This window comes from Microtus oregoni, unplaced genomic scaffold (assembly GCF_018167655.1).
Source record: "Microtus oregoni isolate MIOR12 unplaced genomic scaffold, Mior012 000015F_ref0000493, whole genome shotgun sequence".
NCBI lineage: Eukaryota > Metazoa > Chordata > Mammalia > Rodentia > Cricetidae > Microtus > Microtus oregoni.
In genome coordinates this window covers 35,158,854-35,185,352 of record NW_024543074.1, presented here as the reverse complement: position 1 = coordinate 35,185,352, position 26,499 = coordinate 35,158,854, and the positions used below count along the sequence as shown (strand labels likewise).

At 49.0% G+C, this 26,499-nt stretch overlaps 1 protein-coding gene across 2 annotated transcripts; it reads left to right on the top strand.

Annotated features, from left to right (window-relative positions):
• The first annotated feature begins 208 nt into the window (after window positions 1–208).
• Pmp22 (peripheral myelin protein 22) lies at window positions 209–26,499 on the top strand. Of its 2 annotated transcripts, none has more exons than XM_041664680.1 (5): window positions 209–314; window positions 4,203–4,319; window positions 5,798–5,897; window positions 21,563–21,703; window positions 25,220–26,499. In XM_041664680.1, the coding sequence occupies exons 2-5, from the start codon at window positions 4,242–4,244 to the stop codon at window positions 25,381–25,383; spliced, it is 483 nt and encodes a 160-aa protein (XP_041520614.1). In that variant the 5' UTR covers window positions 209–314; window positions 4,203–4,241; the 3' UTR covers window positions 25,384–26,499. The 2 variants fall into 2 exon arrangements, with proteins under 2 accessions (XP_041520614.1, XP_041520613.1); XM_041664679.1 differs by lacking the exon at window positions 209–314 and adding an exon at window positions 2,612–2,763.

Genomic DNA, 26,499 nt, shown 5'->3' with positions numbered 1-26,499 from the left:
TGGGATCACTCTCTTTCAGAGGTTACACAGTGGACACTGTCTCTTTAAATAGTAGAGGCTGAGAATCTCTCAGGCCACCATGACATATCCCAGCATTGGACCGGCCCCTGAATAAACTGGAAAGACGCCTAGTCCAGCTTCAGTTACAGGGAGCTCCACCAGAGAACATCTCAGGGAGCCTGGCTGGAAGCAGCAGAGCTCAGATCCGTGTCAGCTGTGGGCATCTGCTGTCCTGTGGGCAGGGCTTGCCATCCACCCTTTGCATTTGACTGCAAAGAAATCCGTGTAGAGGAAGGCGTTACACCGTTGTTCTGGTGAGTTTTATTGGCAAATGATGCCTCTGGGTGGTGTGGTATGTTATAGTGCAGCTCAGTTCCCGTCCACTGAAACCTGCACATGGAAGTGACTCTAATGGAGACAGCACAAAGGTACTGAAAGTGACAGGAACTCTTCTTGCTTAAAATCCAGGTGTGTATTTGACTGGGGAGGCAAGAGAGTGAGCTGAGAGCATCTAGAACCTGAATACATGCAAATTGGAAGGGGGAGGGGGACCTAGATGCCTTGCCCTAGTGCAAACAGCTGTATTCGCACAGCTGGCCAGCGGGGCTGGGGCATGGCCCCTTCCACCTGTGGCCAGCAGGCTCTGGGTGTGGCCAGGCTTGTACAGCACTTCCTCAGTAGCATTTCCTCTGTAGCACTGGGAGCTGGCCAGGAAGCAAGAGGCAGCAAGGGACAGATGGGGTCATCTTTCTGGCAGCTTGTGGTGTGGCTATGACCCAGGCTATTACTGGCTGAAATACCGAGTTGGGGAAGGGCAGAGTGTGGATGCACCTACAACCGTCCCCTCCTCCAGATGTATATTAGACGGCCTTTCAAAGCTCCCTTAACAGGAAGGGAAGAGAATCCCGAGCTAAATGCAGTGCCACCGAGAAGGCTTGGAACAAATAGGGTTTTAAGTAAGTAAGAGTGCAGTGACTTCTAGGACACACTCAACATGAAAATGACCATAAAAATCGAAGACTTAGCTCCATTTTCTCAATCCTTCGTCACATACACTCTTGTGTAGCTGTAAAACTCCGGGCATTCTAATGTATTTTAGTCCGGAGGTGGCTAGGCCTGCCTTGTAGGGTTGTGAATATTAAATGTGGCGTTCTTATCATAGTGGTGTGTTTGTGGTCTGGTCCTGTATTTTGTTCCAGACGCACCGCTAAGGGCTTTGAGCATATCTTCTTGATGGATCACCACGCCCTTCAGTGCAGGCGCAAGTAGCTCTTCCCAGCGACATTGAAAACACTAACACTCAGGGAACGCTCACAACAGGAGGAAGCTGGCTGATTAGGGGTGCCTGAGCACAGAGCCCCGACCTCAACCACGGTCCCCATGGCTCCTCTCGTCCCGCTGTGTGCCCAGCCCAGGTAGAACACCTGGCATAGACAGGTCATTGGATAAGAATTTCACAAGTGTTCTTTTTAATCTGATAAGAAAATTTAAAAGATCGTTGTCCGAAGAGTCCTTCAAATTCATCTTTTTATTTAATAAGCAAGACTAGACAATGAGTTCAAATGATGACCACCTTCACATAGCAAAGTAATATGGAACTATGTGAGTCATCTAGGGCTCTATGACACACGACTCATAATAGGTAGGGAGGGTGTGGATGTGCGGGTAGAGACCTTTAACGTATTGGCTCCTTGCTCAGTCGGCCGACACAGGTGTCCTGATGGCCACTTGGGCAATCTCCAGTAAGGGCTGCCTAGCCTCTCCCTCTATAACTCTGGGAGGGCCACAACTCAGGCGGCTATGAATCAGCTAGTTTCTCTGGCCGCTCTTCCGCACCTCCTCAGATGGCCAGTTCCCTCACCCCCTTCCCCTCGCCCCACCGGTCAGGACTCCAGCCAAGACTGGGAGCCAGGCCAGATTGCCTCAGGCAAACTTCACCCTAAACTTATATGCGGTTGTAATCTGGGTTTGCCAAAGTTAGGAGGAGCCGGATCCTAGGACTCCTTGTCTCTTTATCAGTGCCCCCACCCCCACCCCGGGCAATTCTGGTCCTAGCAGGGTCCTCTAGATATGTCTCCTGAATCCCTGGAAGCCGGCACACTTTCTAGGCATAAACAGGTATAGCATAGCCAGGATGGGTGTTTTGAGGACAAGCCCAATTAAGATCAAGCAAGCCAGGAGTGCAAGGTCCCAGAGGTCCGGGTTGCCAGTAGGAGAGGGGATCCAGCCTCAGTCCCCGCATAGGCACGGTCTGCTTGGGTGCCACCGGACTGTGCACATGCGGCATGAGGCGGGGCAAGCTTTACTTATGTAGGCTGGGAGTGTGGGGGGGGGATGAAGGTACGATTTACTGGTCAACAGGGTCTAAGTACCACAGAGCTAGAGGAGGTGGGAGGCGAGAAGCCCAGGGGCCTCCAGCTTCGAATAAAAGTGGAGGTTTTGCAGAGATCTGCTTTTCCGGAGGTGTCTTAAGTCCAAGTAACTGTCTGGGGCAGTCGGCGCCCCGCCCGCCTGCCCCCTCTCCTCGGGGAGGCCCGCCCTCCCGCACACGCTGACCCCGGGACACACCCTTCTGCAGCGACGCAAACAGGGCGTAGTTCCCGTTAAAGGGGAACGCCGGGAGCCTCCCACTGCCCCCTTGCTTTGCGCGCACGCAACCCCACTGCACGGCTGTCTTTTGGGGACGCCAGCAAGCCAGAGGTCGCACCGGAGTTTGTGCCTGAGGCCACTCTGCTCTGAGACAGCTGTCCCTTTGAACTGCAAGTAAGTTGGTAGGGAAAGTGAAGGAGGTGGGGGATAAACCTGGGCATCCGTCCGGAGGTAGTCCGCCTAGAATGGTGACCGGGCTTCAGCCCTCCACAGGGCCGTCTTGTGGCAGAGCTCCGAGACCCCTGCCTGCTTCCTTTCTAGTCTACCCAGGGTGGTGGCCTTGTCTGGATAGAAGGTGGCTGGGGCGATCACGCGATTCTTTCCAGAAGATGTACTGTTAAAATACCTAGGATGGTATCCCAGACCTCTGGCCCTTCAGGTCCTAGCCATGGGCCTTATCTGCTCTTGCTCCCTCCTACTTGAAGCCATCCGATGTAATTTTAATTTTTCTGGAAAGCATGGAAAAATCTTATTTATATCTGTGGATTCCTGGGTTTTTGTTTTTGATGTGTTTCTTGGGAGGAAAATGGAGTGTCTGGGATAGAATACTTGTCAAAACTATTTTGAAGTCTCCTTGGCCCAAGGTTCTGTCCTTAACTGGTCCACCCAGCTGCAGCCAGTCTTTCACAGCTGAACACATTCGCTATCAGATCACCAAGCTTTAGCTCTCTAAATCTGTGAAGGGTTGGGGGATAGGATCTCCGGACCGCAGAAACACGTCTTGCCAACTCTGACCTGCGGGACTTCTCAAACTCAGTCAGCCGTTTTATACAACCTCCTTCCCGCCAGTCAGTGGCACCCCAGGATAGGACTCCTGGCGCATCCACTCGGGGTGGAAAACTAGACAGGGTACGCGTAGGGGCCCTGCCTGCGGCGGGCTCAGCCTGGCTGTCCGTGGGAGTGTTGTGGGGTGTGTGTGGGGAGAGTGTGGAGCTTGCCGGACTCAAGGCCTTTAGCCCCCTGGGGCGCAGGAAAGGCGCTGAGCCCCGCGCGCGCGGGAAGCTCGGGAACCGGGCATTCCTCCAGCCCGCCGGCTCTCCCGATCCGGGAGCTGCCAGCGTCTAGGCCGATCCCCGGGCGGGGCGGCTCCTCTCAGCTGGCAAAACCCGGTGGAAACTTGGAGGCAAGTAACGGAACGCGAGGCCCGCTGGGGTCTGGGAAAACAGCCTCAGGCAGCGGGCGACCCCAGGCCGCTGACTACAATCCTGGCGCCACCCGTTGAACCTCCCGCCCCCGGGGAAATCCGCCCTGTGACTCGGGCAGGGACGTGGCCTCTGTGGCCTTCGGAGTCCCACGAGCCAAAAGAGGAGCCCCGGCTGGGCGGAGGCTTGCTGTGGCCTCGGCTCATCCTTCTGGAAACTCCTCTCCTCCGCGCGCCTCCCGGGGTGATCGAGACGTGCGTACCACTTGCTTGTTTTGTTCCAAAGGCAAAAGATGTTGGATCGCGGGCGGGCGCTGGGCGGGGATAGGGATGGCGGCTGCTGCCCCCTCCCGGCCAGCTGGGCCCCCAGGCCAGGGCCACCGGCCTCACACCCGCCTCCCTCTCTGTGCAGGCACCACTCCACCGAGCCCGAGCCCAACTCCCAGTCACCATGCTCCTACTGTTGTTGGGGATCCTGTTCCTCCACGTCGCTGTGCTAGTGTTGCTGTTCGTCTCCACCATCGTCAGCGTGAGTGCAGGCGGGCAGGGGAGGCTCCTTGAGGGGCGGCAGCTATTCCTGCTCTGGGATTCCAGGTGCCAAACTGGAATGATATTTGCAGAGGGCTGAACATCTCAGAGGCCCAGGGACATTTGGTTTTGCACTTTCTGGCCTCCCGCTTCTTTTCAGTCCTTTGAGAAAGTCGGGCCAGAGTTAGGGGTAGGATAGGAAGTGAGCAAGGACGGGAAGAACTTAGCTGCTCAGGCCTCTGAGCCAAAGGGGCTGACTGCACGGTAGATCCATGATTCTTGGCCTCCGGTTGCTAAGATTGGATTGCTTTTCTTTACCTTGACGTAGCCTCTTGGAACTAAGTGGGCAATTTAGAAAATCTTCTTTCCCCAAATCATAGCTCAGACGAGCTGTTTCTTTTATAAAACTCTTTAGGACTTGGAGTTATCAAGTTAAAATCGGCTTACCTGGAGAAAAGTTTGCAAGTCTCTAGCCAGTATTGCAGCAGGCCTGTTGTATCTTGCCGGACTGCCCTCCACTGATAGGAACTGGGCAGGGAAAACGTGTTATGAAACTGTCAAACACAGTGGATTAGTTCTTTTAAGTTTACTTTCTTGTCCATGAAGATGTATGCTTCTGGCTTTAATGTCTTAATGTAAGGCAAGGTGGAAGTGTGGGTTCTGAGAAGTAGGTTTGGGATTTGTAGATTGTTTTATTATTAACGAGATTTTAATTGTGACTATGGTTGATGCTAATCTTGATAGCAATAGGAATGATAAGCTCAGCTGTCACAGTGCTTGGTGAGCAAGCATGAAGCTTGGGTTCAGACCCTAGCCTGGCATGAACCTGTGTACGGTAGTGCAGCCCTTCCCGAGGTAGAAGCAGAAGGGTCAGAAGCTCAGGGTCATCCTTGGCTACCTAGTTTGAGGACAGCCTGGGCTACCTAAGACCCTGACCCCTCCGTGCTCACCCAAGAAATAGATATGAGAAGAAGTGGGCTTATAGAGGTCGGGACTAGGAATGACTCCCAGGAAGTGTCCACGTGCCGGGGTAGAGCTTGGGGACACTGTCCTTTGGCAAGTGCCTCGTTCCTGCTGTGCCCCACACCTCTCCATGCAGTAGCGTATGTATGTGCGGGTATCTGTGTGCGTGTGAGAGACCTTTCTATTTCCAAAGTGCTTCTCACACACAAGGCAGTGCTCCCCACTCCGCAAATACCTGTGTCAGGCTGGCACCCCGCATTCCTGGGTCACAATTGTTAACTTTACCAGGGAGTGGCCTGTGCTTGCAGGGGAAGGACCGGGGTTGAGGGGTAGGGGTGGGGTGGGGGTGGGCCTCCAGGTGATGAGTGAAGCAGGCTGGGGAGTAACCTGTGCTGGTCTCACTGGGTGGGGGTGGGGCAGGCCTACAGCAGAAGGCCGCTCTACCATCCTCACCCTGCTGCTTTTATTCCTTCCTCGCCGGCTGCTTCACTAATTGGAGTGTCTTATTGTTTCCAGCAATGGCTCGTGACCAATGGACACACGACTGATCTCTGGCAGAATTGTACCACATCCATCTATGGCGCTGTCCAACATTGTTCCGCATCATCAGTGAGCGGTGAGAGACTAGTTTGGCGCTCTGCTCCAGTGGTCCCGAGGGCTCTTCTTTTGCACCTCAAAACATCAGTTCTTGGGGCTCTGGTCTAGAAAGCGCCTACTGGGTGGGGTGGAATGTGTTGCAGACCCATGAAACCGACGTGAGAGGCAGGGCCAGTTGTCTCGTGAGGGAGACTTCAGTATTCCTGTGACCCTGCCTGAGTCACGCCTTCAGCTTGCTCTGATTGCTTTGTGTAATGTTCGAAGTGGGTAAAGCAATTCGGACACAGTTAAGCAGAGGAGGTAGCATGCCGGTTCACCTAAAGCAAAGCCCATGACAACAGGTGATACTACAGACATGTTTGGTCTGGTGACTGTCTCCATCAGAAATGTCCTGCATCTTCCCCCTGCAGCATTAGAGATTTCCCGAAGATGGCCTGGCCAGGTTTGCCCCCATCCCAGTTACCAGACTGCCTTCCTAGGTCTTGGGCCTCAGTGGTACCATTTAGCATCATAAGCTGAGCCTGTGGACCTTTCTCCACAGACTGTATTTCTCCTCTGCTCTCATCATCTTTGGCTGTGGGGTGTTGGAAACCAGGCTGTGGATGAAATCAAGGGCCCACTAGGAGAGCTCTGGTGGAGGTGTAGTCATGAAATTTCTGCCAAGACTTAGTCTTATGTTCCCAAGGATGGGTCCTGGCCCCAGGGAGACCTGGAATTCTGACTTCAAAAGGCCAGTTAAGGACGGCTTCCGTCTTACTGTAAATGGCTCTCATGTTTCATTGAAGGTGCCACAGTCAGTGAGAGGGATCGGTTATTATGCAGCCCCACAGAGCAGACAGTGAAGTGACTCTCAGCTCAGTGCAATCCAGTTCCTTCGCTGATTTCTCTCTTCCTATAGACTTGGCAAGAGTAGGTCGAAGTGTAAAGCAAATGAAAGACCTTTGCTCAGGGCAACTGGTAACATATTCACAGGGAGGAGAGGCGAAAGGCTGTTTTAAAATTCCACAGTTCTGGGGACACAACAAAGACCCCAGTTCCTTTGAAATGGGTAATACTTCATCTGGGTGTGTGGGACACACTAAATTGAAACCATCCTAGAGGTTGCACAGTGAGTCGGCAGCCAACTAAGTGAATACTGTTCACGAGTGCCTGAGAAAGAGATGAGACTGCTCTCGGTCCCCCAAAGCCACAGAATCAGGTTTCAACTGCTTCAGCCTTAAGGTCTGGCAGAAGTTCCCTGCGCTTTCAGGCTGGGTGTCTTCTGCCTCACCACTGACACCTAGTGATCGTTAAGGGGCAAGACAGCCTGCAAAAGTCAGCTTTCTATGGGCCCTTGGGGCTGGTGTCCACAGGCGCTGTCCCCAAGTGGCATCTGGCCACGTGGGGTTGGCACAGAATTCAAGACTCTCAGGCCCGGAAGGGAACAGTTTTGGCAGGCATATTAAAACTGCCTGAGTTTCAGCTGAAACGAGGAGGCAGAGGAACTGCTAAGCTGTGCACAAGCTGTCTGCAAGAGAGAATGGAAGGTACAGCTGGGTAGCCCATTTATTGGCCCACACTGCATCTTCCTACACAATAAATAGCTGTTCCTCGGTGCCAGAAGCACATATTAAAGAGACACCGGTACTATTTTAAAGAGGAAACTTGCTTCTCAACTTCTCCGTGTCTGACACATTCATCTTCCTGGGCTATCCCACAGTGATTCTGCTCAGTTTGTTAATGTGTTCCAAGTCTTCTTGATGGCTTTTCTGGGAACCCCAGGTTGTAGCTCCAACATTAATGGGCTTTTGAAGCATTCAGAAAAGGTCCCCCAAAAGCCGGGCTTGCTTCCACTTGGGCTTATTCTAAATTATGAGTTTCGATTTACACTCCCCAAGTAGTAATTACCTGCCTGAGGTCTTCCAGGTGTGTCAGCATGTTACAGACTAAGCTCCCAGGGATCAGTCCCCTGGGCCTGCTTTGCCTGGTCCATGGTATCCAACAATAAAGTGAGCAACAACAGAGAGTTACAAAGTTACTTTTAAAGCATTGGGCCACCTTTTTGAATGAATGGTGTTTAGTTGTTCTCTGAATTAAATGAGTTGTGTTTGTCCTTAGAATGTTGGAAACATTCTCTTTGAGGTAATCATTATTGATAGTGATTTGATAAGATTGTGTGCCGAGCACGTAAAGTCCCTTTATATGACAGGCTTCCTACCTCCCCTTGGGGTTTTTCTGCCACCAAGGTTGGTCTTGAATTCTTGGGTTCAAGGGATTCCCTGTCCTTCAGCTCCCTTGAGTAGTTGGGACACCATGGCCACAAGCCACTATTTTAGCTCCAACTTGCTCCGTCTCTGAAAGGTCATTAAAGCTCTACTCTCTCTCTCTCTCCCTGGGATAGGGGTGGGGCTGCTCTGTTGTCATAGAAGCCACTGCTATGTGGGTGTGGACTGCTAGTGTGTACTCTGGGCAGCCCGATAGCTATCCTATCAAGCCCAAAGGTGAATCACGTCTCTTTACAGAGCCATCTCTTTGCGCTGGGTCTAGTTTTACGTGTTCTTCATGGGCCCTCAACTCCTTCTCACCCTCTCAGGTTTTTCTACACTGATTCACTTACTTTCTGGCCCCTGCCCTGCTCAATCCCTGCAGTAGGCAGAGGTGAACTGGCTCTGTGGGACCTGCCCAGAGGCTTGGGAGCTCTTGGCCTTGGCAGTCAGGGATCTTGCCCTTGCTGATGCTGAAGCTCACTGAGTGTGGGGGCATGAGTCACTCACTGTGAAGGCACACCGGGCCAGGTGCCCGAGGAGAGGGGGCAGACAGACCGTGCCTGGGTTCAGGAGGAAGTGGAAGGGCAGTCTACAGTGGGAGGCAGAATATGATCCCTTCTCCAAAGGGCAGGCAGGATTTAAGTAAATACAGGCAAGCAGGGAGGTATGCTCTGTCTGGACAATGACCTACTGCAAGAAGATGGGGCATGGTAGACCAGTTGGCTCGAGTTTTGGTTAGTGTTAGGATTGACTCCATTGGGTAGAACCTCTTCAAATGTCAGTGCTACAAATGAGTTTAATTTTCCCCCTTTGTAATGAAATCCGAGCACTGCAGCCTGGGAGATACATGGCGTTTCATCACGGCATTTTTAGGGAATGAGATACTTTCCAGCTCATTTCTTTGCTATATTTTGGGGTTGGTTCTCATCTGACGTGAGTGTACAGGCTGCTGGAGTTCTAGCCTTCTCATCCTTGCCCTCAGTGGCAGGGCGAACACAGCAGGGAAGAAAGACTGTGCTCTTGCCCCTTTGGATGGAATGTGCCTGGAAGCTCATGTTTGTTTCTTCCTTTTGTTGGAGCTCAGTTATCAATTATGCCTTGCTCATTTATAAGAAGGCAGAGAAATGGAGTAGGATTGTCTCAAAAATGTCTCTCTTTCTGTCTCTTCCCGCCCTCCCTCGTTCTTTTTCTCCTTTCCTCCCTCTGTCTCTCTGTCCCCCTTCATCTTTCTCCCTTCTTCTCCCTTCCTTCCCTCTCTTCCATCTCTTTCCCTCCCTCCCTCCTTCCTTCCCTCCCTCTCTCTGTACCCCTCCATCTTTCTCCCTTCCTCCCTCCCTCCCTCCCTTCCCTCCCTTTCCATGCTCTCTTCCTCCATTTCCCTCTTCCTCCTCAAGTATAGTGAAATCTCAGAGTCCTTTGTCAGTACCATGAGTCCTCATTTTCTTTCAGCACATTCTTCTCTTCCAAACGTCAGACTCATGTTCAGCCACCTGCTAGAGAGTTCTCCTGGGCTGTTTAAGAGGTCCCACCCAAGTCACCATCTCCAGAGTCACCCTGATCCTGGAGTAAACTGTGACTGTCTGGGAGAGGCTCTAGTCAGGAGGAGCACTGAGCACAAGATCACAGGGGAAGAGAGCAGAACAGCGGAGTGGGGCCAGAATGGGGTGTGTCTAAAGATTCTTCCAGACTCCAGCGTTTCTCCAAGCCCCTGTGATGGAGCTGAGGAACCCCTGCTCCAGGTCCAGGCAGCACATCTGCTTTGTCGTTAAGTGAACCTGTGCCTAGTGTTTTGAATTTCTATTTTTTTAAAAAATGCATAGACGTAATCTCCAAATCTGTGAACCTGTGTGAACCTAATCTGGAGCAGAAGGGTCAGATCCCAGGCTGCTTGGGTGCCTGAGGGTTGGAAGGGCTCAACCTGGCCTTGGCCTCCTCATTGGCTTCCGAGAACACAGCTGAGGTCAGTCAGGTACACAAGAACTTGGCCTTTGGTGTGCCTAGACTCATACCCACTTAGAAACTGCTCTGTTGTATTATAGGATGAGGGCCATGGCAGCAAAAAAAAAAAATATATGCTCATTCTTGACACATCTTTGATTTTAGAAAGTGTCTATTCAACCCAGAACATGAAGGGAATAACCACACCCCCAATGCCTTCATAGTGGTTGGAGATGCCCTATAGGCCCTCTGGCGAAATTGGCCCTCTCAGCTGCAGAGGACCTCTCTGTCTCAGAGGATGCCTGGGGCTCAGACCAGAAGCCAGTAAGACTTCCTTGTCCTTCTTTTCCATTCTAAAGGACAGTGACAAACTCACGGCAGTCTCTATGTTGTGGGTGGCATTGCTGGGGTTGGAAACAGGAAAACATCTGTCCTGCCAGCATCAGTCCCCCTGAACACTCTTGGTGGTCTCTTTTGTCTCTGCCTCCAAAATGATGCCAGACTTCATCTCGCTCGGCCTTGGGATGACACTGTCATTTTGGCAAGGGCGCCAGACCATTTCCTTGCTGTGGCTCAGCTTCAGGTCAGACTTCAGGAAACCCAAAGGCCCTTTGCATTTGTGGGCTCACGGTTCACAGTTTAACATTTTTGTGGCTCCCCAGGCCAACCCAGAATTCCACTGCAGCAATGGGTCTTGAATTCACAGGATCTCATAGGTTCTCTGGCAGGAAAAGGAATCAGGGGATGGGATGTGACATTTGATCTCCTGACTTTTTTTTTTAATCAGATGACAATACGTAGGCATTAATATGGAACATACGCAGTCTTTGCTGTTTAAACACTGAGGCTGATGTGAGAGGATTGCCTGAGCCCAGTAGTGCAACGCATGCATGCATAGATAGCATAGTGCGTCACTTCCATAATAACCAATTATTATGGTCAGTGTGATACTATATCACAAGATATGATATCAGCTACATTCTTGGGGTTTCCCCGGAATCCCAAAAACATCCTTTGCATTTTAGGAGCAGGGAGAGTGCTTGGTCATGGCTTGACTTGAGGGCATGTGAGAGGAAGATGCTTGGGCCTATGGACTGAAAATACAGCCGCTGGCATGCAAGAGCCTCCAGCTATCTGCTGCTTTCCCCATCCGTTTAGAGACACCTCTGCAATAAGCCTTCTGTGTGTCTACCCTGCTAGCGATAGGGAGCACCCTGCTTCCAAGAAAAGCTTTTCCTCTCTGAGGAGAAACCAGTGAGCTGCAGCCACGTGTTCTTCATGTATGTGGAAGCCTTCCTGTACCGTAGACTTGGTTCCAGAAATTGGGCACGTGGAGGCATAAGAAAGACCAGGTCTCTGCCCTATGGAGCTCACAGTTGGTTGAGAGACTTAGTTATAATTAAGAAACAATCCTGAGAGCAGAAGTTGTGTTTAGAAACTTGTAGAAACGAGGTAGACTGCTGTCCCTGAGGAGGAAGAAGCAACTGGTCATAGAACACCCCTTTGTCCACAGTGGAGGGTGGGCGTTTTGAAAATTAGTTCCGGGCAAAGGCAAAGGACTAGCGAGGAACTGTTGTGATGGTCCAGGCCAGGAATGATGGATAGTGACAGCCCTGGTGACAACGATGATGTAAGCCCTATGCCAGGCCTTCTTGTTAGAGTTCTACATTCAACCCACTTTAGAATGTAGGACATTGGTAGAGGCTTGCCTGATTGGGAGGAGAGGAGGAGGGGCTGTACTCGTCGTAGCTTTTGGCGCTGCATTAGACGTAGGGTTTTGTGGAAGCATGGTTAGAAATGATGTCTAGGTTTGTGGGGCAGGAGATAGAAGTGAGATGGGGCATTGGAGGATGGAAACCAGGATCAGATTTGCTCATCAGTGGTGTCAGCAAGGTCTCTTTTAGATTTAGCAGTCCCCGGGGACCAGTCTCGCTGGATCCCAACAATTGGACATCTTGAATCTGTGATGGAGGGTATTCAGGGTCCTGGGGCTGAAGTGGAGAAGAGGGGGCAAAGGAGGAACACTCTTGAGCTGAGCCTTGGTTAGAGGTTAATGGGGACCTGCCAAGGTGGGAATCTTGGGACCAGCAACCTGGGGTGGGAGAGGAAGCCCATGAGACAAAGTCATTTGAAAAATTCCCTTGTTCATCCCACAGCTTCTGTCACCTGGGGCAGTCACTCCTGGTTGCTTTCCCCTGTGCCATTTTTTCTAGACTTGGGCTCACTGTGTCCCATTGCTCACCCTCAAGAAGTGGACAACTTCCCAGTGGTCTTTGCACCAGCACGGGATGTGGCAGCAGCCTTTGTTCTGTTGACAAGTCTTCCAATAGTGGAGGACTGCAGTTTCGTCGCCTCCTTTCTGTGGCTTCTCTGGAGCTAGTGAGACTGCTCCAGGGTTCCCACTGTATGGTCTGGGCAGGCAGCAAGTGTGAAGAGGACCTGTGGGTTTGGCTTAGCAAAGCTGTCTCTCCATGCCACAGCATCTCCCCTCCCCATCCTCTCTCTTCTGTGGATTCTAAATCGAAACGGTGCCAGGGAAGGCATTCAAGTACATTGTTGACTTTTCTGGCACTTCAGTGCCTTGTGGTGGAAAAACAAGTCACTGAAGTCCCAGAAGTCCATGCTCTCTTACACTGGTCTATCTCTAGCAAATGGGGCAGGCTGGCAGGTGCCCTGATGTCTTACCAGTCACCCGTGCTAAGGTAGGGCACACAGTCAGAGTCCTCGCTGCCCAGGTCCCAGGGCCTCTGCACATCCACGGTGTAATTGTCATATAGGTGGACCCAAGGAGGTGGCTGACCCTTGAGCTTGTTCTTGGGGATCACATACATCATCAGGGGACCCGGGGAGCACAGAAGGGCTTTGTGCATAGGAGAGAGTGGGTGGCATTCTGTTCCTGGTGAGTGTGGGGACTGTAATCTCCATGGTGGCCTTTTTTTTATCTGCTGAGGGAGGTGGAGGATTTCTGTCTTTCTTGTATGAAGAAATCCTGTAAAACCCAAAGATCGCAGAGATAGCCCAGCCATTCCCTGTCTGCATTCATATGGCTCATGCTATGCAGTGGAATCTGCCTCTCTCTTCTGTGGCCAGACTCAGTGATTTCAAGTGGGTGCTATGGTCAATGATTTAAAAAATATTAAGCTCCATAAGTTATTCAAGCTTTTATTATTTTTTTTTAAACAAGAGCACAACTTCTTGGGGCCTGTAGTAATTCACTACATACTGTGAGTGTCCATAGAGAGGGGCTAATACACCTGAGCATGAAACCCACGCCACCCCCCACTTTTGGTATCGACTTATTAAGTCTTGGAGTAAACATTTTCTGCAGATCTTCCTGTTTCTCCAGTTTCCTAACAAGGTACAGAGAAAGCTTTTGGAAGCTTCCTCTGTTCAGGTAACTCAGGGACCCCAGGGGGCACATAGGAATCCCTGTGCCAGTCCAAGACCCAGTGCGCAGAAGAGCATCGGTATCGGAGTATACAACTAGTTAGTATGTCTTGCACAAACCTCTTAATTAGGAGTGCAGTTCACTGAGTGCTTGTGTGAACTGAGCATCTTAGCCAAAGGGTCTGCATCTGGAGGCAGCTCTGGTTTAGGGTGTTTTTAGATGTTGGAACACTTGCATATGCATTAACTCCGTTTGACGAGGGATCCAGATCTAAACATGACATGTATTTATATACAACTTATATTCATAGCCCAAAGATGAATGTCCACATATTCAGTGTACCCATCACTCTGAGTCAGGTGAAGAACTCCCCCACTGTGTCAAGATCCAGATATTTTTAACATTTTGGATTTTTGTATTAGTGACATATGTGACCTGCTATCAGATGTCATTAGAGTCCCTTGATGTGAGGGTTCTTTCTACCCCACACCGGGCACTTTGTGTCCACTAATGTCCAGCTGCAGGTTGCTCCCACTAGAACACCTCCGTAATCACCAGCTGCAAAGGTCTCAGCAGAGGTGAGCCTTCCTGATCTCTGCGAGCCCCAGGGTCACGCCTTGCTTTTCTATGTGATCTACAGGGGTCATGGGTAAAATTGGCTTGAGTCCCGATTCTTAAGTCAAACTGCTGGGGTAGGGGCGGAGGTCCTAGGACAGGACCCACACTGGACTCTGGGCCACCAAGCTGGTGGGCGAAGGGTAAGCAGAGGCCACATTGTTGAGGGTGGAGGCTGCTTGGAAATCCAGTGAGTTCTGGAATGGCATTCATACTGAGAAATCAGAGAAAATGGTGATTTTTGTGTGATGGTGGTGGGTTGGAGATTTGAGGGCGGGGGTCCTGATCTGGGGGTTGCCATGTGACTTTGAGGAGTGCAGCACTGTGGCTATGGGAGGCACAGACTCCTGCCTTTGTGATTTACCCCTTCCCCGATGGCTTTCTTCCATGTCCCCAGTTTGTGTTCTACCTTTTCTACCTTACATTTCCACATTTTCAACGTAAGTACTTACTATTTATAATGGTTTTTGGTGACCCTGAAGACCAAACCCATATCATCAAGCAGGCTAAGTAAGTCACCGATCTACTCACAGCTACATTCTAGACTCTGGTGAGCTCTCTCTCTGGAATCAGAAAACCATTCACAAATTGCCCAATGGGGAAACCAGAGGTCAGGCATAGAGGCTGACTCTGTGCTGATAATGACAGAGGCAGATGAACTGTTCGTGTTTTCTGAGCCCTTCACCATCTAGACTGTAGGCCCTGGGCTAAGAATATAGCCGAGGGGGCAGATGTATTTCCTTCTCTGATCAGCTGGCTCTGGGCAGGAATCTGACCTTGAAGGGAAGCCTGGGTTAGCCAGCTCTTGGGTTTGTCTGCAGCCACAGCCCAAAACAGAAAGTTGTCTGTAGCCCTGGCAGCTGGCATCTCATTGGATCTGCAGGCCTGCTAAGACCATGCAGGCTTTTTCACTGTGGTTTAGTACCAAGGGTTGAGATTGGCTTAGACTTAGCTCCTACAATCCCCCAGGTATCTCCTTTGAATTCCTTACTAAGTGAGCACTGGAGAACGACAAGAGGTTTCCTTGGGTTATATACTCAATTATTGTAGGCTCTCAGTTAGTGGGGAGCAGGGTATTACCACGCCGGCCTTTGCAGTTCACTAGAAACAAGTTTCAAATTGATACCCCCCCCCCCCCGCTGCGCGCTTCTGTTTCTCTCTATTGTCAACATTAGCCTCTTGCCTTGCTCTAGCAAACATGGGGGAACTAACTTTAGAGGCCAAAGTAAAGCCACCACTTGATTTACTAAATAAGGGTTTATCGGATAAGTCGGCCACACCCACTGGTTTACGTGCTTCCTGCTGAGGTTCAGTGACCCCCCCAAAGCTTAATCTTCCAGCTCACTGCAGTCAGCTTGCTAAGTAGACAGACACTTGTCTGCTGATGCTTCACAGTGCTGCTGTGCTGGGATGAAAAACACAGAGAAATCAAAATTAAGTCAGAACGCTTTTTGGAGTTCTGGTTGGTTCCCAGGTCGCATCACTTCTGTGAATTCTGTGGTCCCCAGCACAACGCCACTTTGTGTGACCTGAATGGAGGTGCCTAGAATGGACCCTCCAGTCACTACATATAAAAGGTTGTTTCTCTGCTGCTAGCACCATCTGTGTGAGTGGGGCTGGCTTTATTTGCCAATGCTTTTTCCTTCTTTCCCATTGCTTCTTCTTTCCTCCTTCTTTTCCTTCCTTCCTCCCTCCCTCCCTTTTTCTCCTTCCTTTTCTTCTTCCTCCCTCTTCCAATGAGATTGAACCCCAGAGTCACATGGACTAACTTCTGTACTCTCCTCCTTTAATAGGTCTTTCACTGTAGCCTGAATCCTTGCATCCCTATGACCTGGGATAGTAAGTCAATCTAGAGAAGGGCAGTTCAGTTCTCCAAGAGGCAAGTGACAAGTTAAATAGGTGGCAGCAGAGCCACCTTGGGGCTATTCCAATGAGCACACACACATGGCTGCCAGGGAGAGCCTGGCTTTGCTCATCATTGCCTGAGCCTGTTCTCACATGGGCTCAAGCCCCCACCCCTCTGCCCTAGCCATCCCTCTGTTCTAAGTCTGAGAGTGATTCTGGCTGGGAGGAATGGTAGGGTAGATGGACAGCCCTTTTAGGGCATTGCAGGCTTTCCCCTTTGAGCAGCCAGTGGGCCAAGCCAGTCTTGGGACTGTCATGGAGGCTGCTGTCTCCAAGGCCTGGCTCTGCTTATCCTTGACTGTCCTTGACTAGCACCTGATGGATGACACTTGACGACAAGTGGATCTCTTTACTCTATGCCCAGAATCCTGCAGTCCTTTCAAGTTTCGGAAACCCAATCCTCACTATTGACACTGCCGGATCTTCTTTACCTTGTAATTTTTAAACGTGTTTAATGTTCACCTAATACATGTCAAGTTGCTTTTCATTATGAAGTGTGGATTCGTTCCCAGCCTACTGCCCAAATCCTCTTAAACTCAAGCTCCTCACACTCAGTGGGGTAGTTAGTATTTGTGCATAACCTTTGCACATTTTTCTGTGTGCTTGGATAGCTTAACAGGAGTGCAGTGTGGAGCCTGGGTAAATAGTTGTCATTGTACTCTTCAGGGAGTGCGGGTAAGGGAAGACTGTGTGTGCACACGACAGGCAGAGCTTTTAAAAGCATCTTCGGCCTCTCTGGTTGAGTCTGTGGATGTGAAGGCTTCATTCAGGTGAAGAGTACATTCTCTTTCAATGAAAAGTAAGTCAGAAGATACAGATCCAGTGAAAGGATTTTGACTAAACTCCCCCTCATTATGTTATAAAGTTCCTGGGGGTTTCCTGGCATCAGACTGACAGATCTTGGTTTTTTTTCTGTAGGGATGTAGTGTAGCAAAGACTATCGTTTGGTGTGTTTACATCATGGCCCTGTGCACATGTGTGTGTATTTTACTCCTTATTGTCTTGAGCACTTATAAAAGTACTGCTTTCTTAATTTGTCATTTTTCAAAGGCTGCAGGTCCGTTGTAGGTTGATAGTCTAGTTCATTATTGTAGGAGACTGACTGTAGGTCAGACATTATAGGAGATACGCTGATTCATTATTCCTTGGGAGAGGAATGACCCTACTGTGGAACATCCTGCTTGACTTCCTGAATCTCTACTAACTCAGTTAGTTTTGGGTTTATTTCATTCTTGTTTTTCTAGCTTCTGGAGTTGACAGTTAAACCCCCAGTTTTTGGTATTTCCCTGGTAAAGGCATCTGAGGCAGATTGTCCCCTGAAGACTGATTGGCCCCAGTTCCCAGGTGGCATGCTCACTTTCAGAGCCATTCTTTGCTGATGAAATTTTAAGTATATCTTTGAGTATATGTTCAAGTATTTACTTCTAGACACAGACATTAAATTTTTGAGCCATTATATCTTAAACATTGAAAAATTTAAATATATTTCTTCAGCTCTCTAGGAATGAAAGGCTGTGTTGCCATTGTTCCTGTAAACAGCATGTATCATGTTGACCCAGGCAATGTGATCAACTCTAAATTCTGTCTGTTGTTAGTGCCTGTGCTCAGCTGTTATGATGCCTGTGTGGAAGTAAGAGGAGGAGTTTTGGGAGCTGGTTCCTCCTTCCACTGTGGATTCTTCAAGTGCTTTTACCCACTGAGCCCCCTCACCAGACCTGATACTATCTCTAAAAACTTCTTTTCAACAGTTGGGTAGATAAAAGCTGATATCACATTCTTCATGAGTTTCCCATGCATCCTCTGGTTATCTAGTGGAGTTGAGTATCTTTGTATATGTACTGGCTTCATATTTATCACTTGCGAATCACATATCCATGTGGCTTTTTAATTTAACATCTGACCCTTTGATCCCTCTGAACCTTAATCTTGTGGATCTGTGAGCTAGAGACCAACTCCATCTGATACCCCCCATCATTTCCTTCCTTACAGTTTGTGGACTGTATTTAATGTACACTAAATTTGTGTCTAGACATCCGAAGTCTTCCTTCTGCCCTACTCTACCATTTTCTGTCCGTGACTAGAACATACGGTTTGAATTGCTAAAACTTTATAAGCTTCGCATGTAAAATATTTTAATTGTACATTGTAGCTATATTTTATTACCTGTATTGCTAATAGAGAGGATGTAAGGTAAGACATACACTGGAGGTCTGCGCTTGATGTCTGGTCATTTTCTTTTACTGTTCTGGTTTTCTTCCCTCTGTTTTATATTGTTATTGATCTCCTATTTGTTGTTTCAGTGCTTGTTTCAAACTTCTTGTTAGCTGTTATTTTTTGCTTCTGTTCTTTTTTTGAAGAAAAAGTTTTTGAGACAGTGTGTTACATAACCCAGGCTGGCCTTAAACTTGCTATGCAGCCGAGGATGACCTTGACTGTTTGAAGAGCCATCATGCTCGGTTTATTCAGTCCTGGGGACCGAAGTTGTGCAGCCTGGGCAAGTACTCGGTAAACCTACATTCATCTTTTTGTGAAGTTTTGAATCATTTTGTCAAATTCTAGTTAAGATATTGACAAGAATAACATTATATTGCTCATTGTTTTTGATAAAATTGGATTCTTGCAGCTTCAAGTGTTTCTTTCCAGGAACATCATTAATGTTGAGGGTTTTGTTCTTCAATTCCATATTCATTTCTTCTCCCCACCAGATATAAAAGACATGTTGTCATATTTCTTCAATTTCATTAATCTGCACTAACTCAATTAATTTTGGATTTATTTCATTCTTGTTTTTCCCGATTTTTGAGTTGACAGTTCATTCCCCCTTTCTTCAGTATCTTTCCAGTAAAGGCATAAGAGGTAGGCATTTTCCTTTGAAGGTCGCTTTGGCCACAGCTCTTGGGTCTGGCACATTAATTTTCAGTGTCCCTCTTTGCTGATGGCATTTTTGCCTTTCAGCTCCGTTTCTTTAAAGGATTGTCTAAATCCTCTGTTAAGTGTGCCGATGGATTTTGGTGTCTGTTTTATTTTCTATGCCGGTGTTCATTGTACTTGCAAGGCAAGCGTTATACTCCCAGCTGTAGCCTTGGCCTGGGCCCTGGCTAGTTTTTGATTTCCAACTCCTGGTTTTATTTTATGCTTAGGTCATCCCTGCTTTCCTGAGACATTTTCCCCCCAATACCTAACACACAGTCTGTAAGGCTGTCCCATGTGAGTTTGAAAATTATTGATAGATTTTATCATTTGAACATACATTTCCTGTGTATCTGCTGCACTGAGACAGCTCCTGTTGTGGGGGTAGCCTTGACCCTTGTGTCTTGGCTTTGTGGTTTACATGCTTGGAAGAGGGAAGCGTTTTGCTTTGGCTACCTTTATATTTCAGCTCAGATTCCGTGTTCTCATCTGTTGTCATTTGTCTTTTATTTTGCTTATAATTTAGTTAGGGTCTCTTTTAAAAACTGTCATCGGCTGGAATGGTTTGACTCAGAGAGCTGTTCATGAGTAACTTTACATGGGTTGTAGCCAAGGATAGAGTTGGTCTTACTCTGTGGATCTGTGTGTTCTGTCTGTGTGTGTTTATGGTTGAAAACTGCCTCTTTATCTTCTTATCCCCACAGCCAGTGTGGATGCTCAAGAAATGTTTACTGAATACATCTCCTGATCCCCAATTCTGTTCTGGTTGGAGAACCAGTTTTGGGTTAGATCACTCATGTATAATGGGGTTCAAAAGTCAATAAATGAAGGACAGCGTACTTTTCTGACTTATATAAATTTAACAGATCAAAATTTTGAGTTTAATCACACTGTGTAGTTCACAGTGTGTTAGTGAAAGATCTTATTACTGGAAAATGAGACCCACATAGGGTCTGCTTCAGCCTTGCCCCTTAGGACAGCATACTCTGGGGGACACATCCCAGCCACAGCTGAGTCACGGCTCCAGGTTCAGATTAGGACCTTCGATTTGTGGCCTCTGCATCATCTCACTGAGGTAGATAGTGTTTTAATGGATTATGGTAACATCAGCTTTATTGCAGAATGAGCCTTCAGAGAAAGCCACACTGTCAGGAAAAAACACATGCTAATGGCACACATGTTATGCTGGCTGTGTGACGTGAAATTGGGGCTGCTTCTGGCCCCTCAGACACTGTTTTCTTTCTGAATGGAGAAAGCACCAGTATGCATTGCTATGGTGAAAGAGGGCAAGTCTTTGGGTGCTTGCTAAGCATTGGTGTAAGCATCTTTTGATGATAGGGTCCCTCTCTGTAGCTCAGGCTGGTCTTGAACTCACCTTTATCTTCCAGTGTTGGAATTACAGATGTCTGCCACCGCTGGGTGATGTGTGCACTTTGAAGCTATTGCACACCAACTCATGACCTTGAGACGATAAAGCCCTCTCTGTCAGTTCTCTTCTTTGGTGAGAGTAGGGTAGACATGGTCCAACCCATCTGGTGGACACTGTCCATGTCCCCCTGTCACACTCAGGCCTGCCTGTTTCCTCCTTCATTTCTTCTAAAGTCAGACTAGCTTGCAGCAGATGATGACCTGGGATACCCTCCCTTGCCTGAATTGCAGTTGGAAGTTGAGATATTTGCTGAAAACATGGCATGGTTGACTACAGTGGGAACGCAGAAGCCATGGTCCTGTCTGGTGATTTAACTGATCACAGACAGCTCTGTGCTGAGGCCAAAGACCATGGTCAAGACTGACCAAGAAAAGGACGGAACTGGCAGAGAACATGGCATGCCCATTCGTCTTTAGCACTTTCTTCCTGCTTTCTGTAAGAGCGCCCCCCCCCCAACAGCATTCCGAAGCTCTCTTTGGGGGATGCCAACCTCCTGAATATTGGTTATGAGCTATTATTTTTGGAATATAGTAGGGGGATTCTGCCAAGTTCTTCAGAAACTCATATGTGTGTGTAGGGGGTCCTAGACTATTAGGAAGTCGTGGACGAGGCTCAGACCCTGTAGCACGTATACACACAGATGCTCCCTGGTTACCATAGGGTTATGGCTCAGGGAATCCACTGTAAGTTGAAACTAATGTTAAGTCAAAGATGGATTCAACACACTCGCTACCCAATGGCTGAGCACCCTGCACCCTGCAGTATGGGCTCTTTCTGCTCATGATGATGGCTGGGTGACTGACTGGGTGTGGCCTCTCACTGCCATTCCCTGCTGCTGTCTCCCTTGTGACCCATGGCCAGTCAGGAAAGGTTCCGAATTCCAAGTGTGAACTACAGTTTTCCCTGACTGCTCATTACCTTTGTGTTGTAAAGTGGAAAATTACAACTTAGACTATACAAGTCACGAACCGTCTGCTAGTTTGAGCAGCGCATTTGCCAGAAGCATTGGAAGGCAGTTCAGTGTGTTTTAAATGGCACTTAACTCCCAGTGACACATACTTTTCCTACAGCGCTTTCCAGAAATGTCCATGGTTCAGCAAGAAAAGGTAGCTTGGTGATATTCTAAGTGCAGACGTTAACTGTTCCCACCAGGTTGGGGGCTCTCAGGAATTAGTCCACCTAGGCCTCACATGCCTTGTGAAGGTCCTCCTTGGCCATTGCCAGGTTTTCTAACCAAGTGTTCCTTCCCCCAGAATGGCTGCAATCTGTCCAGGCCACCATGGTTCTGTCTGTCATCTTCAGCGTCCTGTCTCTGTTCCTGTTCTTCTGCCAGCTCTTCACCCTCACCAAAGGCGGCCGCTTTTACATCACTGGATTCTTCCAAATCCTTGCTGGTAAGTTGTGGATGGTGACAACTATATGAGACATGGACCTTCTGAAGGACATGGACATGGTGCCAGAGTGGTGGATGTTTATATTTGGACTATTGGATGTTTATCCTGAAGCTTTTTCCCTCTCTCTCCGTCTTTCTCTTTCTCCACAACCCCCATCGTGTGTGTGTGTGTGTGTGTGTGTGTGTGTGTGTGTGTGCTATATATGAGGATATATTTGAACTTGGGAACACCCCACTGCTCTGTGGAATGGGACACACATGAAAGAGTCCTGGGGACTCAAGAAGAAAAGTCTCCAAACAGTCCAGACCCATCACCAGGAATGAAGCTATAGTATGGGCACATCCTTAGAGGTAAATGCTGAGGCTACTCACTGAGCCAAGGACAGTCTAGAGGACTTTTTCCTTTGGTTTATGTGATACCCGTGGAACTATATTGGCCCTGTTTAGAATAGGGCCCTGTTCAGAGTGCTGGCAAGGGTGTTCTTAGGAAAGTGTCTTGTGCCTTTCAGTGGAGATAGTCACATTGACAAACTCCCCTGGACTTTGATTCCTGCGGCATTCTCTGCTGTCGGCACCAGCATTCTGTGCTAATACTTCCAAATATGTGGTAACACATACAAACACAGGAAAGGCTTCCACCTTCTCCCTATAGCCTGCATGTATGGTGTGTGGGACCCAGAACCTTCTGACACAGGGTGAATACCTTACGGTTCTGTCTCTGGATTCTACTTAGTTTCTTGCTTCGTTGATGCCTACCTTTCTGTCTGGTGTTTGCCAGTTGACTGGGACTGGAGGGTACTGGAGAATAAACTCCAGACTATGTCTAGCTACCATGACACACTCCCTCTTCTGGCCCTCTGTATACCAAAGATGCAGTGTCCCATATTTAGCCAGCTGTGAGAATGTCAACCGGGCTCTCCATCCCTGGATCACATGCTTCTTGACTTGGCAGTTTCCTCAGGGATAACAAAAAGCACCTCCTTAGCTGGCTTGTCTGCCTCCAGGCAACATGGTTTTACTCTGGAGAGCCTCCTGCAACATGTCTCTGTGGGGGCTCCCTGGGACTTGATGGGTAGCCATTAAAGCTCCCTGACCTTGCTGTGAGGTCTTCCAGGGCCTTCTCGCTAATCGCAAACCCTGCTCATGAGCGATACATTCCAAGCCCCTTAGAGGAGAACGTGCTGATCCTGCTTCTTGTTTCTGGAGTCATTTCTGTTTTCGGGGTGCCACTGTTCCTACATGTTTGTTATCATTACCTTTGCTGTGTTGGGTCAGGCTTACTAGGTGGGAGGGCATCAAGGAAACCACACAGACACCAAGTGAGAAGGAGAGCTGTGTATTGTCTTGCAGCAAACCAGCCCTAGGCAGGCACATGGAAGGCCCTCAACCTCCGCTGGTTTCCTAGGTAATTGTGGCCCCGTGGCAGAATCCAAATCAACTCAGATATGTAGGCATCTTATCAAACTTGGGGACCACACTTGTGTCCCAAGTCAGGTCCGGCCACCTTTCCTCGAGCATCCAATTTAAAAAGGACCGCATTAAAAGTGGAAAACAGGAAAAGGAGATCTAGTCAAGTGTGGCCACACTGGGAAGAAGGACAAAGAGATCGCGAGCTGCTTTCTCCCGAGTCCTTCTCTAGGTCTGGAAGTAACAGCCAGAGTTCAAATAGAGGGCCACGGATGTGCACACCTAAGCAGCCCCAGTCAAGGTGTGGTCCCACCCACCACTCACCCATCATTATCTGAATTTCAGCCTCGTCTTGGAAGATGTTCTGACAAGCCATTAGAACCCCGTGAAGTCTCTTTCTGGGAGACAAGTTCTCCCCCTCCTGGTGCCCTTCCCTTCTCTCACATGAGATTTCTAGGGAAATTCTTTCTTTGGGGTCCATTGTTTCAGCAGTCTGATTGAGAGACTCACTTATCTCTTAAGAATATATCTCCATGTCTGTCAGGTTGGTCCCAGTTACTGTGATTAAGGGGTTCAGAAAGATAGCAGAAGCCATGGACTCCAGAGTGAGTCTCGCCTTTCCTGTTTGTTTTATTTAATGGTGTCACAAATACCTATCTTGTGTTTTCCCTTTGTTTTGCACTTGTGGAGTTGGAGATAGGCCTTGCACATGCTAAGCAAACCCACCATCACTGGTTCATATCCCTACACCCTACAGGAAGAGGTACCCAGGGAGCAACAGGGCAAGTTAAAAGAGGACCCTGGATCAAGGCTGAGCAAGTGTGTCTCAGGGCATCCAAACTGTTCTTGTCCCTCAGCAGTACTACGGCTTCCTGCCTCCTGTGACATGGCCAGCTTTACTGTCTGTGCATTTTCTGTAGGTCGTGGCAGGTCCTAGGTCCCATCCCACAGCGGTTCCAAAACTATTGTTTGGCTTTTCCAGTGGGGGCAAACTGAGTGGGCATAGTCTCCTCTGAGTTGCCAAAGGACAATCTGATCAGGGTGGATTGTGTGACATCACCCCCCTTCTGCTGTTTGATTCAAACAGAGTTGAACTGTCCAGCATGTCAGCAACTCAAATAGCAGTGAGGTTAGCTGTAGGTGGCCCAGGGACTGGAGCCCTGGAGCTGCCTGAATCCCACACAGCTGCTGCCTTTATAATAGTCTCTCAGAGCTCCTCAAAGGCTCTGTTTTCAGTGGGGAACAGATCTGCCTTTGTCCAGCTCCAGGCTGGGATGCTGATGTCACTGGACCCCTCTCTGTGGAGGGGCACAGCTGTCACATGGGCATAGGTGGTCAACCTTGAGCATGGTGGCTGTACCAAAAAGTTGGGGTGGCCTGACCCCCTCTGTGTGTCTGCTAATCTCCCATCTGTTTTGAGCTTCAGACCTGGGGTCACCAAGTGCAATGGAGCTAGCTGCTCTTTCTCTGTCTCCTCCTGCTGCAGGCAGCTTTGATTCTCAGCCTCGCTGTTTTCCTCCTTTCCTCCTTGCCTCCCTCTCCACTGCAAGACGTTGTCTGCCCCATAGCACCAATAGGTCCTTCTCACTCCATTCATGAGACAACATTGCTAAGGGTTCCTGGTCCCCTCTGGTCAGCAGGATGTCAAGCCTGGGTTGTTATCCCGCGACGTCACCAGTGGTGCACCGTCAGTTCAGTCCCACTGGTTCCTGGTCACGCACAACACCGCCTGTCTGTAGGGTGGGTCACAGGCTCACAAGCATATCCACACCCAGCCACTTTTGGGAAGAGCTAGGTGGGCTTATCTTGCAGTCCGAGTCCTCCCTGTCCATCTCGAATGGCCTGGGAGAGGGTGGCAGTGAGAGAAAGAGGCAGAAAGTGTGCTGAGGACCCTCAGAAGAGGTTTTGGCATGGGCAGCCAAGGTTGGAAGTAGGGGAGCTGCTCACTTTCCCTTCACACATATTTTCCAGCTGTCTCCTCCTAGTTCTGTGCTGGGAGGCCCATCCAGGTGAGGAACATTCTCCCCGTCTAGCCCCGCTGGATGGTTCGGGTGGCAGAGAGCCACAGTCCCGCTGTGAACCCCGTTACCTACTGTCTTTCTCCTCCCAGGTCTTTGCGTGATGAGTGCAGCGGCCATCTACACAGTGAGGCATGGCGAGTGGAATGCCAACATTGAGTACTCCTATGGCTTCGCCTACATCCTGGCCTGGGTGGCCTTTCCCCTGGCTCTCCTCAGTGGCATCATCTACGTGATCCTACGGAAACGTGAATGAGGCACCCGATGCACTGTTTGTCTAGGCTCTGAACGCGCATAGGGTACACGGGGAGGGAGGAACGAAACTAGAAAACAAACCCAACAAACCAAAAAGAGCTAGCCCCAAACCTCTACTCAAGTCAAACCAAACAGAACGCGGTTGAGTGGGGAGTGCTGTCAACTGAAGATGTATATAATATCTATGGTTTATAAAACCTATTTATAACACTTTTTACATATATGTACATAGGATTGTTTGCTTTTATGTTGACTGTCAGCCTCGTGTTGAATCTTAAAGAACTTTACATCTTAACACTATAACCAAGCTCAGTATCTTTGTTTTTGTTTTCATCTTTTGTTTTGCTCAGACATAAAAATCTCCCATGTGGCCCCTTTCATCTAAAATCAGATACCTCCCTCCCTCCCACTCAAACTAGGATAACCAAAGTTTGGGGACAAACCCCCAACGGCCGCACTCACTGTGGGTGACCTGGTGCATTTCGCAGGAATATCCACTGCCCGAATCGCTGTGTGGAGCCCTAAGCACTCACAGACGAAACGCCCTGACCAGAGCCCTCTGCAGAAACATGCCTGGTGGCTCTGGGACACTCGTCCTCGTAGGCAGAGTTACCAGGGCCACACCTTTCAATGAGAAGTTGGAGACAAGGAGTCTGTGAAATGGTGCTATAGATTTACCATTCCTTGTTATTACTAATCACTTAAACCACTCACTGGAAACTCGATTAACAGTTTGATGACATAAAGTAGAATGGAGACCTGAATAATTGCGTGTGATATAAACGGTTTGTAACCGCTTTCGTACCTAGCTAGGCTGTTGTTATTACTACAATAAATAAATCTCAAAGCCTCCATCACTCCCACAGTTTTCTCACGGTCGGAGCATCAGGACAAGTGTCTAGACCCCTGGGACTGTGAGTTCCCTGGCTTGCTGGGTCTAGAGTGTCCTGTGCCTCCAGGGACTGTCTGGCAATGACTTGTATTGGCCACCAACTGTAGATGTATATACGGTGCCCTTCTGATGCTAAGACTCCAGACCTTTCTCTTTTTTTTGCTTGCTTTTCTTGATTTTATACCAACTGTGTGGACTAAGATATATTAAAATAAACATCAGAGT

Coding starts and splice junctions, on each gene's coding strand:
- Pmp22 (XM_041664680.1), top strand. CDS start 4,242: ATGCTCCTACTGTTGTTGGGGATCCTGTTCCTCCACGTCGCTGTGCTA. Junction 5,898..21,562: donor TTCCGCATCATCAGTGAGCG/GTGAGAGACTAG, acceptor TCCTTCCCCCAG/AATGGCTGCAATCTGTCCAG. Junction 21,704..25,219: donor ATTCTTCCAAATCCTTGCTG/GTAAGTTGTGGA, acceptor TTCTCCTCCCAG/GTCTTTGCGTGATGAGTGCA.